We start from the raw sequence: 16,663 nt of genomic DNA, 5'->3' as shown, positions 1-16,663 counted from the left end.
TCTCTCTCTCTCTCTCTCTCTCTCTCTCTCTCTCTCTCTCTCTCTCTCTCTCTCTCTCTCCCTTTCTCTCTCTCTCGCTCTCACCCTCTTTCAATCTCTCTCCATACTCACACGCATGCACGAACATAAGCACACACACATGTATTTATATTATATACACATATATTTATTTTTAACATGTGCAAAAATTGTTAGAGATAAAAAAAATTACCTGTACATATTCTCTAGCCAACAGAAATTTAATTATGAGAACCAAACTCTCCATCAAGTCTGTAGGTATGCTCTGTAAAACAGTAAAACGTACATCATTACATGAAGATACTTGATGATATTTTGTGTGAGCAGATCAAGCATCTCGGTCCCGCTGCTCTTCAATGGCTGCTTGATATGTTTAACAGCTGCCTCTTCACTAACAACAGCCCGAAGTGTGGAGGAAAGACAGAGTGGTTGCAATACTAAAGCCTGGTAAAGACTCAGCTAGTCCAGCTAGCTATAGGCCCATCACATTGCTCTGCCATACATACAAGCTCTTTGAAAGACTCATTCTCAGCCGTTTTACCCCTTTCGTGGATGAACACCTCATCCCAGAGCAGGCAGGTTTTAGACCAGGAAAATCCTGTACTAGCCAACTCCTCAACCTTACACAGTTCATCGAAGACGGATACGAGAAAGGGCTGATTACTGGAGCTGCTTTCGCTGACCTCTCCTCAGCTTACGACACAGTCAATTATAGAATTCTTACCAAAAAACGATACCAGCTAGAAATTAGGACGTGAAGCTGACAGAATTGATCAAGAAACTGTTGGCAAACACGCGGTTTTTCGTGGACCTTAATGGTAACTGCAGCAGATGGCGTAGACAAAAAAATGGCCTTCCACAAGGAAGCGTCCTGGCCCCTCTGCTCTTTAATCTATACACAAATGACCAGCCAGTACACCCAAACACCAGGAGTTTCCTGTATGTAGATGACCTCTGCATTGCTTCACAGAAACAGTCCTTTCAATGAAGTCGAACAGTCCCTCACCGATGCTCTCGCAGGCCTAACCACTTACTACACTGCAAACCATCTACGAGCCAATCCCGGCAAAACACAAATAAGTGCCTTCCATCTAAAGAACAAGGATGCAAATCACCAACTGAAAGTCAAATGATATGAGAAATGGCTGACACATACTTATAGCCCAGTTTACCTAGATGTTACTTTAGACCGCTCTCTAACTTACAAGGATCACATCATCAAGACAAAGGCCAAGGTGGGTGCACAAGGTGGGTGATTATACACACCCGTGTTTTTAGCTTCCGGAATAGAGGCTTCAGATAGGAGACGGTCTGGTGATAAAGTGTTCTTTCCAGCTTCACTTTCATAGACCTCTTCACCTCTTCTGGTTGGTTGTTAATCGCTTCACCCCAGACTTTCAGCATAAACTGAAATGCATTTAAGCAATTATTTTATTTTTTTAAAAGCTATTCAATGAGAGATTATGAAAGAGACAAAGAAAAGTCATAGCTAATTTATATATTTTCACTAACCAAATGTATAACACATTATAAACACGAGTCTCTGCATAGGAAAGGTAATAGCAGATAAAACAGCAGGGGTAGAAATAAGGAGAAAAAATGAGATGGTCCACAGGTCCATCTAGTTTGAAATTTAGATGGTCCTCCTAAATTTTAGATGGTTCTCCTAAATTTAAAAATTGTTCTCTAAAAGTAATGCGGCGTGCAAGCATAAGAAAGAAATTTTACATCGTGATAAAATGGTTTAATTATTCACCTACATTACAATAAATGTATCAAACGATACAGTAATTGTTTATTCACTTTAAAGTGATTACGTCACCGTAAATAATAAAAAATGAAAAAAATATTTCCACTTTTTCACAAAATATAAGTAATTCTGTTTACATTTTATGGTTAAATTGCTGCATTATACTTCCTATTTTACTATATTGTTCGATGTGAACATACACTCGTGACCCATACATAGCCCATAGCAAGCAATTAATGTTAGACAACATTAATTCAAATCGTTCAGGTTTTTTGGATTTTTAACTAGTTGAGAAACAATCTTATCAGGTAAGAATTTGGCGATTTGTTTAGTCCCGTTAGTTCTTACTTTTAATGTAAACAAATGGGAATTTTGTTTATACAAATTTTACCATAGAAAATTCGTGACGTAATCCCTTTAACAGTATATTGGAACGTGGAAACTTCAAAGAAAATTACCGTAAAATGGGACCAAAATAATCAATGGTCCATCGAACCATTGACTTTGAAAATCTGATGGTCCTCCTGATTATTTGATGGGCCCGGACCATCGGACCATCAGACCATCGCTTATTTCGACCCCTGCAACAGCCTGTCATCTGTTTACCTTTCCAAACTTTAGCACAGTGTCACAATCCAGATCATTGTCTCCAGTGCCTAGATCCTTTGCAAACTCCTAGAATGAGAAACAAGTAAGAGCTGGAGTTATTATTATTATTCAATTTAAAACAAACTGTATTTTTTCATTACAACCTCATTATATAGACTTAGAGGAAAGAAATCTACATGTATGTATGTATGTATGTATGTATGTATGTATGTATGTATGTATGTATGTATGTATGTATGTATGTATGTATGTATGTATGTATGTATGTATGTATGTATGTATGTATGTATGTATGTATGTATGTATGTATATATCAGACCATGAGATTACTTATACTATACAAACGTTCATGATTTTTTTTTTTTTTTAGATGTTGTAGTTGACTTATTAATACTACAGTATACCCTAAATTAGATTCTCCTCCTGATAAGCTAACATAAAAAGCACAAGTCTAGACATAAGTTTTGACAGCAGACTATACATAATAAATCCAGCAGAAGAATAGCCTGGTCCTTACAAGTATTTCCTGAAGAGTTGTACCATCATCCTTTATGCTGACATGGGTTGCTGATGGCTCAGATGACGTGCTGCCAATTTCTGCCTTAGCAACTTCATTGAAATACTCCTGGTCCATTTTGTCCATCGCTGTTTTGAAATCATTCCTCATTCCCTGTATCCAATGCAACACGGAAATTTAAATATGATCCCCATAGTAACTAAATAACGAATACGTTGAAAAATCGAGCTTATTTCTACAGAAATATGTTGTTGTTTTTTACATTAGTACGCATTAATAACACAATGCTGTAAATTTTGGGGATGTTTGCTTATACACGCACAGATATTTCAAACATAATACCATCAATAGATAAATTAGTAAATTGTGGAAAGCTATATAAACATATAGTTTTAAACATATGGGCGTCTATCCATTCCAGGCTACAGAGATATCTGATGTAAAATGCATAGTCATGCGATTCACTGGCAGGGTAGCTTGTCATAACAGTTATATTAATCTTAAGCCTTTTTTAATATTTGAATCAAATGCATGCAAAGGTACATGGTAGTATAAGATAGAATGGGTGTCCTACTACCAGTAAAGTTACAGTCAAATATCACACCCATGGCAAAGAAAACTAGTCACCTTAAAATTAAATTGTCATCGTATAAACACATACCACTTTTTCTGGTTCAAGAATTTCAAGCTTGCGAAGTCGTTGGAAGGTATCGCACTCTGTCTCTCCAAAGAGTAGTATGGGTTCCCCTCGTTCTCTTAGTCGCCTTATGACCTAAGATTAATAACATCTCTAAACCAATTACATCACCATGTTTTATGCACCTTGTGGAAGCTTCGCTTGGGTGGCACCACATTTGTTGACCATCCCATTTTCAGAATCATTGAATCAATTTTGCCACGCTTGTGTAAGGATCATTTAGGATCAGATGCATTTAGAACATTGCTTTTAATAGCATAGAAATCACGTATCAAGAACATTGACTATAGGTGCTAGCATAAATATACCTAGAGAAAAAACTTCCAAGTACACTAAGGGGTGTTACTGCAATAATGCTATTTCATAATTTTTGAAAATTGTAATTAACTGTCATCCTTGGCAGAAACTACTTTCGTTCAATGGCTTCTGAAATAGCCTTAATTGTGCAGTACATACTCTGTTAACCCCTGTTGTACCATTTCGACAGCCTAGTGTAGTAATATATACAACTCTGACTCGACCTTAGCCTTACGTGTTACTAAGTTTAAAGCTACAAACCTTGAAATAATGTTACATTGTATATATCCATAATGCATGTAATTACTCAATGATATTGTAATGTTGAATATTCAACTACTCTGAACATGAACTACCACAATTACAGCATATAAAACACACTTTTTAAAAACTGGCTCAGCAATTGCCCCACATCTTATATATGATGCTTCTATAACAGTTTAGCAAATGGATACTAATGCAACTTTACATATTGTGCATCATTCATGCAGCACGTGGGAATGTAGTCTTACCTCTTTACGTGACAGCATTGGCTTTTGCGGATCTTTAACAAAATCAGTTGCTGATACTACAGGAACCATGGCTTCTTCATTTGTGTCCCTAGCCACCTGCTAAATTAAAATGCCACGTAATTGCAACATTTCTATATAGGAAAATACCGAGATGTGCCATTTCAGTTATTTTAATGAAGATGAGATATATCATGTTAGCATAGGATAAGTAAAAGAATGCAGTGCTCACGTATTTTGCAGACGGAGTTTTAGGAGCTATGCTAGTTTCTGGGAACTAGTTTTCATTGTGATTAAAAGCGTAGATGTTAGGGGTGTTCTGGGACTTGTTTATTTAAATACGTATTCATGTTCACAGCGTAGGCTCATAATCGGACCATTCGAGCATTTATTGTTACATTGTGAATTGTAAATTCAGAAGAGGAGCTCTGGTTTAAGTGGACAGGTGGGGGGGGGGGCGATATGTAGGAGAATAATGGAGCTATATCAACGTTGTTTGGATTTTGAGAGGGGGTCAGAGTCAAGAGTGAAAGAGTTTGGCAGGAGACTGTTACGTGAAAGTCTGCATTTGCGTTGTTCTGTTTTGGTGTATTGGCTTTGGTGAAACTACGATTCGTTTGCTGAACACAAAACCATGTAAATCTCTGCTTTATATCAAAAATAATATATAATATTATACATACACTCTGGTGTAACGAAAGGATTACAAGAACATACACATCTGATATACTCGCGTGTTATTATGCTAGTTCACTAAGGGATGTGAAAAAAAACTATTCATAGTCACACACCCATAGCGCCCTCATTCTATACGCACAACTCTATGTCACTTACTGTCTGCTCTTCTTGCTCAGTCTTTCCATGATGCTTTTCCCAGTAAGCTTCAGTCTGCTGTGCAATAAGATCACCACGCTTAAAATACTTCTTACCTGGACACTGAAATAGCAATGACACGGGTGTAAATGACACAATTCATATCGATTATTTATTGCCAGACAATAGCAGTAGCATTAATTAGTAGTGTGAATTCTGCCATTGTCTCAAGACTATAGATTCCGCCAGTCAACGCCAATTGCTATATCATGAGTTTTCGAGCATTTGAATGACATTTACATCACTCCTTGTCTGATATTATTTGTAAGTGACTAATCTAGCACAGCTTGGTCTGTACTGTAGAACATAGAGTTTGTAGTGTGACTCCTTGCTGGCTAGTGGAGTTTCGCGTGTCGCCTATCGCCAGGACAAGGCAATATCCTCTTGCATCCAGAGAGACCGAGTACAAGATGGCGTTGCGCAAAAGATGCGTTATTCCCCGACCGCCGAGAGCGGTTAAGCCGCGCACTTCCGCGGGACTGGGACGCACGCGACCGCGGGGTGTTGTATGTAGCATCTCGCGCTGCCCGCTATACGAATTCGCACGCCGAAGGTGGGCGGGCGCGCGAATCCGTATAGCGGGAAGCGTAACATCGCGCAGTTTTCGTCAGATGTACACAGGCTTGACTACGGCGGCCTTGGGGGGAGGGCATTTCCTGCTTCTGCTGCTTTGCTGCTCCAGAGCCGCGCTGCAGCAGCTAGCACTAGCAGGGACCAGTATTTGGTGCTGCTGCTGGTTTGCCACGCCAGCCACGCCGGCGCAGGTGCTCGCACGACGTGCCGTCGCCACGGGCAGCGCGGGGTCAGGAGGTTGGTCGAAACGTGGTACGTACGCAGCCAGGCGCGCCACGGTGGCGCCGCTTTTGGAGATAGCATCTAGACCGCGCCCCCCCACATGGAGCGCCGTATGACACTTCGTTAAAAGCTCTGTGATAGACATAACGCTATACTCGGCAGTAGCGCACGTCATCGCGTAGCGGCCAATGAGCGAGCGCATCATCGCTGATTGACAGCATTTCTTGGAATTTCTTGTAGGAGCCACTACGTCTTAGCCATGAGGCGCGCCACCCCAAAAAAAGTATAGAGGCCGTTTGGAGATGGCCTCAAGCCGTCCATCGCGAAATGTCGGTTGGATTGCGCCCAGTTTTCGCGGAGTTCGTTTTCATACCCCTGTCTAAGGTATTTGTCTAAGTGGACAAAAAGGGGGCGGCGTATTCGCTGTTGGGGCGGGGCTTCGCCGCGAGCTGTGCGCTGCGCGCAAAAACCGTGGCCGCAAGTCCGTCCGAATGCACTAGGTAGGTTCCCACGATGCCACACATACATACATATGTACAGATATAGTAACCCTAGAATGGCACTGGACTATAAACAATTTTTAGGACATATATATCCTACTCTATCTGGCGTGTTATTGGTGACAATGGTGTTATTAAGAGCCCCCCCCACCCCCGGGAGGGCACTCGCCTCGGCACTGGGTAGAAGGGTGCCTCGGGGACCTTGAACACCTGACCCTGTCGCAAACTTTGCGCCCTAAAATACACCCTGTCCCAATATACTGTACTGAAAAGTATACCCTGTTGCAATATTGGCTTGCCTATATTGGTCCAATATCGGCCTGGTGATATTGGCCCAATATTGTTTTGCCAATATTGGACCAATATCAGCTTGCTTGCTGGGTATCTAGATAACCCTGTGCCAATAATGATGTTCGGAAAATAGACCCTGTCCAGCAGCACGTCCCCAGTACGGGGGTCGGAGTGATGGGAGTGCCCCACCCCCCGGGGTCAAGAGCTAAGTTAAAAATACCTTTATTTAATATTAGATATGTAAAGTCAACCTCGCTTAATTCGTATCATACAGGATCATGGCATTTTCTACAAATTACATAATCAACGAATTAGACTTAATTCGCATTTTCTACGAATTCTATTTAATCCGTAGAAACCACGAAATAGACAGACAATTTGTGTAAACAATGATTTATGAATGAAAGTTTAACATTGTAATAAAAAGATCTATATGTAAAGCTGTGGACACACTAGTCGATTTTTCATGCGATTGAGCTGCCCGGCTGAGAGTCGGGCGGCTGAGTCGGGCGACTAGCTGTGGACACACTAACCGATTTTTCATGCGATTGAGCCGCCCGGCTGAATGATGATGATAGTCACATGACTGAAAATGGCACCGTTTGATTGGCTGATGAATTGTACATTCGGGCGCGCGTAGTAGAGCATTGTATAGTACTGCATTGTTCGGGTGTGCATTGTATATAGTCGCGCAATAATTATCAAACATGTTTGATTCGGGCGACTCAGCCGGCCGACTCGAAAATCTACCGCGACTCACTGGACACACTAGGCGATTTCAGCCGGCCGGCTCAACCACATGAAAAATCGCCTAGTGTGTCCACCTCTTAAGTCGCCCAAATGACGACTTATGCGCGTATATCGACATTTTGACGAATTACAAAGCCGGTATTTCGACGACTTGGGGGGTGTCAAGCTGACATTTCGCCAGGCTTTATATCTACATGAACTACTTATGCGACGCGATGCAACTGTTTCCACGTGAGCTGAAAAAAAAACAATGAGTCCAAGCAAACAATGCAAATGAAACAATCAGTGCACACAGCAACAACTCATGTAAACTCAGTTGCGATCTACAGGCGATCGTCGGTTCAGATAAAATGTTGCTTGCATAAACAAACATCACCTACGAATTACGAGTGTCATTTTGAATTGAATAATGTTAATTGGACTAGTGGTTTTGTACGAATTACGAATTACAGAATACGAATTATACAACGGAAATTAAAGGGAATAAAGAAGAGAAATTATATTGGGACCACGTTTAGTTCATTCGCATTCTACGAATAACGTGATAACGAATTAAGCGAGGTCAACTGTACCATAGCTACTACTAAGTACTAAGCTAGCGTGGGGGGGGGGCAAAAGAGGTTTAGATACATTACATCACACCTGACAGAACGCCAGCAAAGTGTCGTCATTGACGGCCAGGCATCCCCTAGCTCAGCAGTAATTTCTGGAGTTCCCCAGGGGACTGTTCTTGGTCCCCTGTTGTTTTTAGCATACATAAACAATCTCCCAGAGTGGGTTACATCTGAAGTGAAACTTTTTGCAGATGATTTGATTTTGTACAAAACTATCAACTCCCCTGAGGACTGTGATACATTACAGGAAGACATCAACTCTCGCTGTAAATGGGAGGAAACTTGGCAGATGAATTTTAATACTTCCAAGTGTTTCATCATGCACGTGATCCATCAGAAAAGTTTCACCCCACACCACTATCACATGGGAAGTTCTACTCTCAAATCTGTGAATCACCATCCTTACTTGGGGATTGAGATATCCAGCAATTTATCATGGGCTAACCACATAAATCAAAACGTTAACAAATCAAACAGTATTTTGGGATTGCTGAGAAGGAACCTTTGAAACTGTTCCGCTCACACCAAAGAAATTTCTTATAAAACCCTTGTGAGGCCAAGGCTGGAATATTGCAGCCCAATCTGGGACCCATACCAGAAAATTAATCAGGAAAATTTAGAAAAGGTCCAGCGGAGCGCTGTTAGGTTTGTGAAAAATGACCACAGACGCACCAGCAGTGTTACTGATATGCTTCGTGATCTCAACTAGTTGGGATACACTTCAAGACAGAAGGGAAAAGGCATGTCTCATAACTATATCACAAACATTCTCCATCCAACATCAGTCACCACCTGGCAAGCAATGCTTCAGCCAGACCCACTACTCGTCAAGCACATGAACTGAATTACAATGTCATCTGTCCCAACAAAGACTGTTATATATAGATACTCGCTTTATCCTCGGACAATACCAACATGGAATGCCCTACCACCTACTACCAAGACTGCTCCTGATGTGGCTTCATTTAAAAACTGAATTAAGCGGTAAAGAAAACGTGAAAAAAATTTAGAACATCAATTGTCAAAGCGATCCATATTGACGCTGATGCTGAGAAGTTCTATGTCCCCTAGGGTACTGCCAGAACGTACCCTGGTACAATCTAATATGCCGGACCGTACCTCGCCAACTCCACTAACGAGTCTAGGGAGTCGGCTATGTCGTACCCAAACTTGGAATCTGCCCAATCTCGAGATTGTGCAGCGATTGCGCTGCCCAAACTGCGGATTCCCTAGTTTGGCTGACCAATCTCAAGATTGGGCAAACTGAAAACAGCCGGTGATTCAACAACCGCTCATAGCGAGTGTGTGGTGTGCGTGGTGCAAACTAGTAAGGTATTTCTCATATTTATCCAATTAATTATTAATATTATAATCATTTATTTGATTTAATATTTATACAAAGGTGCCAAACACATTGAGGAAAGAAGGTATACGACCTTATAGTTATATGATATAACATTTGAAATCCTAATAATCATATGTGTGTGCAAGCCCTGTTTACCTCTGTTTGCCCAATCTCAAGATTGGTTGCCCAAACTGCGGATGCGCTGAAATTCCAAGTTTGTGCAAGATTCCAAGTTTGGGCACAACAGCTACGCCTACTCCATAACCCTAACCATATCAAATAGTTACCAGGGTATGTTCCGGTATACCGGACCGTACCCAGGGTACCACATTCCGGCAGTACCCTGGCCCTGGGAGACATTAGTACAGTACCAGACAAGACAATACATCAATAATTAAATGTAACTAATAGTAATACTAATAGTAATAGAGATAGTAGGCATTACTATTAGGGTTCAAGGATAGAGATGATGTCCAGTGCCAGTACGGTGATTGGATAGGATGATGTTAGTTGATAAGATAGGACTGTACATCTTCTCTATCCCTGAGCCACTATTAGTATTACTATTACTATTTATTAATACTAGTAGTAGTAGTAGTACTAGTACTGTACTGTAGTAGTAGTACTAGTGCTATTAGTAGTAGTGCGTGGCGAGGACGTGAAACTGTCAGTGTCAGTGTCAATAGACAATACAACGGGCTCGTCACTAGACACTACGTCAGTCGTAGAGCCTGGTAGGGCTCTTCGATCGGCCTGGTAGTAGTACGTATACACACTCAAGCAGCAGAAATAAGCTACTTACGACGATATTTTTCTCCTCGAGCTGCTTTCGTTTCTTCTGTATTTCAGATTTTAAAAAATCCATTGCGATAGACCTACAAAGCAAACTTATGTACAGCATCTACGCAACTGGCAACACGTACGGAGCATTTCGCGGTTGTTGCGCCACCTTGTGTTAATATAAAAAGGTTTCATACGTTCAATAATGTAGCAGCGACTTTGATCAGACATCTTCACGCCATCTATCGGGAGAAATAATTCACATGCGCACATTGTATGTTGTGTAACCGTAAAACGCAATATTAAATGTATTATAATAGTTAAACGCAGGGACGGATCCAGATGAGACGGGATACTAGAGAAGCGTTGCCGAAAGGAGGTGTTCATCCGAAGCGCTGAGCGCAGATCTTGCGCGCAGTTCCGCGGCAAGGCGCACGCGGGAACGTCCTACGACAGTATGCAGCGCTGGCAGCTATGGATCCGTGCGCCGAATGCATAGGTCGGCGCACGGATCCATAGCTGCCAGCCAGAACAACATTTAATGGATAAGATTGGTGAAGGTTTGGCCGTGAAATTCCCATCCTACACTTCGATGTATGTATTTCAATAATGTAGCAGCGACTTTGATCAAATATGACATCTTCATCTCCTCTTCCATCCACTCTACGTTAAATACGTTTTAGAGTATTATAATATCTTTAATAATGCATTTTACGGTTACATGCAACATACAATGTGCGCATATAAATTATTTCTACCGATAGATGGCGCGAGGACGTCATATTTGACGTGACAATGATATCCCCTCTGCGCGTGAACTGCGCGTGTATGCACACCAGAGGCGTGTTCAACAGCACGAACGCTTGCCTTCTGAACGACACTGTGTGGTCGAGCGCTCGCAATCCTGCTCCCGAGACTGTTCGCGCAGCGCGCGAGTTGTTTTTGAGATGGCGACGGGCAATCTGGCGAATGCGAATCCAACATTTCTGACTTCAATTTCAATCTATTTCAACTTCATTTTATTTTTCATTCTTTCATTCACTTCTGAATTCAATTCGTATCAATTTCGCCTGCTAATTCGTTTAACAGTACTTGTTCGAAGACATGAAAATCTTGCGATTAAAATCTGATGAGGAAGCCGCCATGTGGGCCGCCATCTTGGATAAAGCGAGCGCTCGCGTGTCGTTCAAGTGGCGCTGCGTTCGTGCTACGAGCGTTCGCGCTGTTGAACACGCCTCAGAGGCTCATGGCGGCTTCCACAGCAGCGGTCTTCAAACAAGTACTGTGAAACGAATTAGCAGACGAAATTGATACGAATTGAATTCAGAAGTGAATGAATGAATGAAAAATGAAATAAAGTTGAAATAGATTGAAATTGAAGTCAGAAATGTTAGATTCGCATTTGCCAGATTTCCCGTCGCCATCTTGAAAACCCGCGCGCTGCGCGAACAGTCTCGCGAGCAGGATCACGCGCGCTCGCGAGCGCTCGACCGCGCAGTGTTGTTCAGAAGGCAAGCGCACGCAAGCGTTCGCGCTGTTGAACACGCCTCAGTAGTCGGTTCACGAGCTGACGGCGTTTGCCATGAGTCTACGTTCGCTCTGTGCCCTAAGGACATGTCACTACTGTAAGTAGTTTATTTTTTTGCTGGTTACGTGCCTGCTTTAGACTATTCCGTCTCACAGACGATCTGGGGCAGTCACGGTGTAGTTATTTATAGGGTTTAGGAGGCAGGGACACGGTGACAATCAGAATTATTATAAAGGAGGGGGTACAGGGGGTTGTCTTCCTCCCGCCTCCCTCCCCCTCTCCTCCCGCCTCCCTCCCCCTCTCCTCCCACCTCCCTCCCCTGTCCTCCTATCTCCCTCCCTCAACACCTCCAGGATCCTTTATATTTTGCATTTTCTTTTTTGAATGTCACTTTTAATAGTTTCTCTGACAGTTTGCGTGATAATGTATTTATCCTGTACAATGTATTTTCTCATGTATTTATTTCTCGTGAGCACTATGGATTTATTTTATTTTTCTCTACTTAGTATACTCTCTCTCTCTCTTTTTTTCTCAATCCTCTAGTGTGCACAATTATAAAATGTCTTTATAGCCATTTTTCTAGTAAACCTTTATAAGTGAATAAACTTCGTACAGGGTTTTTGACGGTGAGGAGCTTGCAAGCTCATATGTTGACATATCTGTTACAAATGTACCGTCTTTAAATTAATAAATAAATAAATAAAATTGATAAATAAAACAGGGTTTTAGGTTTAGTCTTCTGCCTGTTCCTGCAACATAGAACCTTTGTGGAATATACACTCATTCATTATTTGACTGTGAAATAAATTTTTAAAAAGGGGTCGGAATGGTGTCAACATATACTGATATTATCAGGAGTAAGATAATATAGGATCCTATATTATCTTACTCCTGACATTATTACACTATGACTAAACATTAATTAGATTCATACACTTCGGGCCATAATAACAAAATTTTTTTGTTTTTTTACCTTTTAAGGTCAATATATTTATGGTTTAGACCTCATGAAGGTGTTTGGAGAAAGACTTTCAAAAAGCACTTTAATAATCAACAGTACATCACTATATAGTTTCTAGTACTACATCCTGGGTACATCTATTATTGCATGTAATTATGTCTAGCAAAACATATGTGCATCAACAACATCAATAACGGAGACATTACTTCATAACTCACGTTAACACCCCCAGGGTTTCCCTAGCATTTCAGAAGGCATGTCGGGCAATCAGGCGATTCATGAACGACTGCTAATTGGATTCTATTGGGCGTGTTGTAAACGGTGCCTAGTATATGCAGGCAAACTATCGGTTCAGAGATAAATAGATCTCTAGATGTGAGAACAGCATGACTGTGCTGGGATTGTCGAAAGTAAAAAAAAACAGCTGGAAATTAAGGCACTTTTGAATGATTTATCGGTTGCCGCCAATTATCTTTAGCTTTGAAGGTATGAATCTACTATGATGGACTTGACATTCTTTTAGTTAAAGGCCTGGGGAGAACCCTGGACCTCATGTATGCACTGTAAGCTTTGTTTTTCAAGCAGTTTCTCTCTCAGAATTATTTTAATAGGAAATCAAGTTGGGTACAATGTCGCATCAGCCTGTTTTTGTGAAACAGACATCTAAAATTCATGCAGCACACCAAAATGATTCTCCAAGTTGCATCCATCATCTTCAAAATGCAACTGCCGGTTAACTTTCTTGCCGAACGCCCTCAGGCGTGTGTGGAACATACGCTCCTCTTTGCCAATCCATGGACGACACAAATCATTCACCTGGTATGGAGTCACATGCACGTGCACCTCTATGTCACTCTTGCAGATGGCCTCCAACAGCTAGGGGCGCTCAGTCACCCACGTTTTGGAGCCGCCGTTGTGTCCGCCGTCGAGCCAGTACATGGCTTTGAGCATTGGTAGGAAGTGACCGAGGGTGTGGCATTGCCTCGCATCTTCCAGCTCGTGCAGGAGCTGGTTGAGAACTACACAGCCTTTACTGAACCCCACCAGTGTCAGTGGCAATGATTCCTGGCAAGTGCCAGTTCCAGACTCCGTCGATGACACAGCGACAGGCTCTGCTGCCGGTAATGTGCACTGCTGTGACTCAGTCGCAGTACATGACACGGGTGGCCGCCGATCGAGGCTGCAGTTTTCCTTACTCTCCCTGTGCCTTGCTGCCATCTTTACTGCATTCTGCAGCAGCACCGCCAAGTGGTGAAAACATTTAGTTCCGAAGCTGTGTTTCGGATTACCAATAGCATCAGACTCAACGAAGTTGCCAAAACAGCTGAACGTGCCTAAGTGCATGCTGCTTGGTTTGACGAGAAAGATGGAATGGTGTGGAAATCGCTGATGCAGCAGCTGTGTGGTGGCATCCACATTCCATTCCAGGTAGCGTTTGTTATCACGATGTTGCGTCATCACTTCTGGGTAATCCTGAAAAAAACAAAATTGAAAAGGCACTAGTAGTAGTGCTCATAGGGTCTATGTCCCCCAGGGTACTGCCGGTACGTACCCTGGTAACTCTGATATGGGTAGGGGTAGGGAGGAGGGGGAGGCGACTCCCTAGACTCGTTAGTGGAGTAGGCGAGGTACGGTCCGGCATATTAGATAGTACCAGGGTACGTTCCGGTATACCGGACCGTACCCAGGGTACGTTCTGGCAGTAGGTACCCTGGGGAACATAGACCCTCTCAGCAGTAGTAGTAGTACTACTACTAGTAGTAGTACTAGACTACTAGTAGTAGTACTACCAGGAGTAAGATAATATCTTATCCTATATTATCTTACTCCTGGTACTACTACTACTACTAGTAATGATGATTGTCCTTTCTGATTGTATTAACTTCCTGGTACTGTAATAAACAACCCATTCATCTAACCCAGCTAACTTCGAGACAGTTCGATCACGGATTATGTTTACAATTACCTGTACATCACCTGGGAAAAACACAACAATTCCTGCTGCATTCTCCCACGTTGGATAGTGCACAATGTCATTGAATTTTCCTGCATCCCCAGCTACATGTAATAACCTGACAACACCAGGTATACTACCACCGTGCAGAGAGAAAGCTTGTTCTGCTGGTTGGACTGACATAAGTATGTTTAACAATAGATAAAAGAGGGAAACAAAACTTGCAGTCCTTATTATTAATATTTATAACGTTTTTATAACGGTAGCCATTTTCGATAGTGGCGCCATCTATTGGTGATAACTACCATTTACACAGGTACTTTTGGCTTTGACCCAATTTATAATCCACACATCTATTAAATGCTAGTAACCTGGGACCCATTGTCAGGAATAAAATTAGTCTTAACATTAGTCTTAACGGTAACTTTTTCTCTTCGATTGTTGACAGAAAGATCTAAAAATATCTGTTTAAATAATCTGTTTGTCTATCGGGAAAATATTTCCAGACTAATTTTAAGATAACTTTTGTTTCTGACAATAGGTCCCTAGTATGGAACGGGAATACCACATGCAATAACTTATAACATAAGACAAACAGATGTCACACTTACACAGAATAAAATTAGCATAAACAAATATAGGTGCACAAGCGTGCACTCAGTCTATGAGCCATCGCCACCCATTGAATAAACTTGCTCAAGTTCTGACTGATCATCTGCACGGTACTTCAGCGTTATATGCAAATGTCTGTGATTGGCTTGGCTTTGTCTCAGCTCCAGATGTCCTTGCACCTTGCTGTCCTGTTCTACAGGCATAGACTGGCAGTACAAAACAGTCTGACACCAATGAGTGACACTGAAACAGAAACCAACAATCGCTGATGGACAGTGTATTATTGTGCCAATACCACTGCTATAAATTGTTATATATAAAATTATATGCAATTAATTAACATTCTTATTATGCTATATGAAGTGAGAATGGGTGCTATATATACCTGTCATAAGGTGATGTGCTCAATGTAATGTGTCCAGGAAACCTTACACTGAACCAGACAACAAATCCATTAATGTCTGTGCTACCAAAACAGGAAAACTCAAAGCTTGCTTCGATAGTCTTCAAGTCAGCTGTTGTCACGGTGTAGAGGTCTATATCACAGAGTTTCTGCAGAAAAATGAGAGCTATGATCCTACAAAACAAGTAGTAAATTGTCACTGCTCTAAGATAGAATACTAAAACAAGAAAAATTGCAATGCAACACATGCACACACGTACACACAGTGAGTCTGACACAAATATATATTATATATAAATTAATCACATATACACTAGTATTGCAGGCAACGCTCTCGCGCGCACACCTTGGTTCGCAGTGCGTGAGCTTGTCGCCAGTGTGCTAGCACCGCGAGTGTCTGTTAGGTTGTGTTAAATTGAATGTGTTACACTGAATTATAAGCTCATTAATCAGATTTAATTAATTAACTATATACACTCTCGCGCTCACACACTTTGGCTCGCAGTGCGTGATCTTGTTGTCTAGCGATAGCCTCATAACGAACATGTCGCTCTCCATGCGGATCTCGTGTACGGCTGGCGGCGGCAGGGCCACGCCCAGCCCGACGAAGCCCATCACGTTGCCGGGCTGCCGCCGACTGTGCGAGAAGCTGATCTGTGGACGAATGTGGCCGATGACGAGAACAACCTGGAGAGAAAGAAAATAAAATGGCGGGAAGAGTGAATTAATGCGATGGTGTGTTGGTTGGAATTTATTTATACTCGGGGTTGCAAGCACGCGCAAGCAGATGGACACGCCCGCGCGCACGCACACAGGCACGCGCGCACGCACATGCGCGCGCGCACACACACACACACACA

General features: G+C 42.0%; 2 protein-coding genes across 4 annotated transcripts in view; both read right to left on the bottom strand.

The window, feature by feature from the left end:
* LOC106812152 (pre-mRNA-splicing factor 18-like) overlaps positions 1-14,877 on the bottom strand; it is a 15,679-nt gene extending 802 nt beyond the window's left edge. Inside the window, exons 1-9 of one of the 2 annotated variants that reach the window (XM_014815952.1) lie at positions 14,801-14,877; positions 10,368-10,440; positions 5,232-5,333; positions 4,401-4,499; positions 3,556-3,666; positions 2,895-3,047; positions 2,375-2,443; positions 1,285-1,425; positions 212-283 (exon numbers count right to left, since the gene is read on the bottom strand). In XM_014815952.1, the coding sequence (XP_014671438.1) occupies positions 212-283; positions 1,285-1,425; positions 2,375-2,443; positions 2,895-3,047; positions 3,556-3,666; positions 4,401-4,499; positions 5,232-5,333; positions 10,368-10,440; positions 14,801-14,871 (891 nt within the window). In that variant the 5' untranslated portion in view covers positions 14,872-14,877. Of the gene's footprint in view, positions 1-211; positions 284-1,284; positions 1,426-2,374; positions 2,444-2,894; positions 3,048-3,555; positions 3,667-4,400; positions 4,500-5,231; positions 5,334-10,367; positions 10,441-13,650; positions 13,670-14,800 lie in introns of those variants that run through there. The other variant, XM_014815961.1, reaches the window with a different exon arrangement.
* The window catches only part of LOC106812165 (protein arginine N-methyltransferase 6-like), an 8,393-nt gene continuing 5,957 nt past the window's right edge, over positions 14,228-16,663 (bottom strand). For both annotated transcript variants that reach the window (XM_014815974.1, XM_014815985.1), the window contains 3 exons: positions 15,786-15,952; positions 15,400-15,643; positions 14,228-14,307 (listed from right to left, as the gene is read on the bottom strand). In XM_014815974.1, the coding sequence (XP_014671460.1) occupies positions 15,451-15,643; positions 15,786-15,952 (360 nt within the window). In that variant the 3' untranslated portion in view covers positions 14,228-14,307; positions 15,400-15,450. The remainder of the gene's footprint in view (positions 14,308-15,399; positions 15,644-15,785; positions 15,953-16,663) is intronic.

Source organism: Priapulus caudatus, unplaced genomic scaffold (assembly GCF_000485595.1).
Source record: "Priapulus caudatus unplaced genomic scaffold, Priapulus_caudatus-5.0.1 Scaffold20, whole genome shotgun sequence".
Classification (NCBI taxonomy): domain Eukaryota; kingdom Metazoa; phylum Priapulida; class Priapulimorpha; order Priapulimorphida; family Priapulidae; genus Priapulus; species Priapulus caudatus.
Note: the sequence above shows the minus strand (reverse complement) of the source record. Positions and strands in the feature narration are given on the sequence as shown.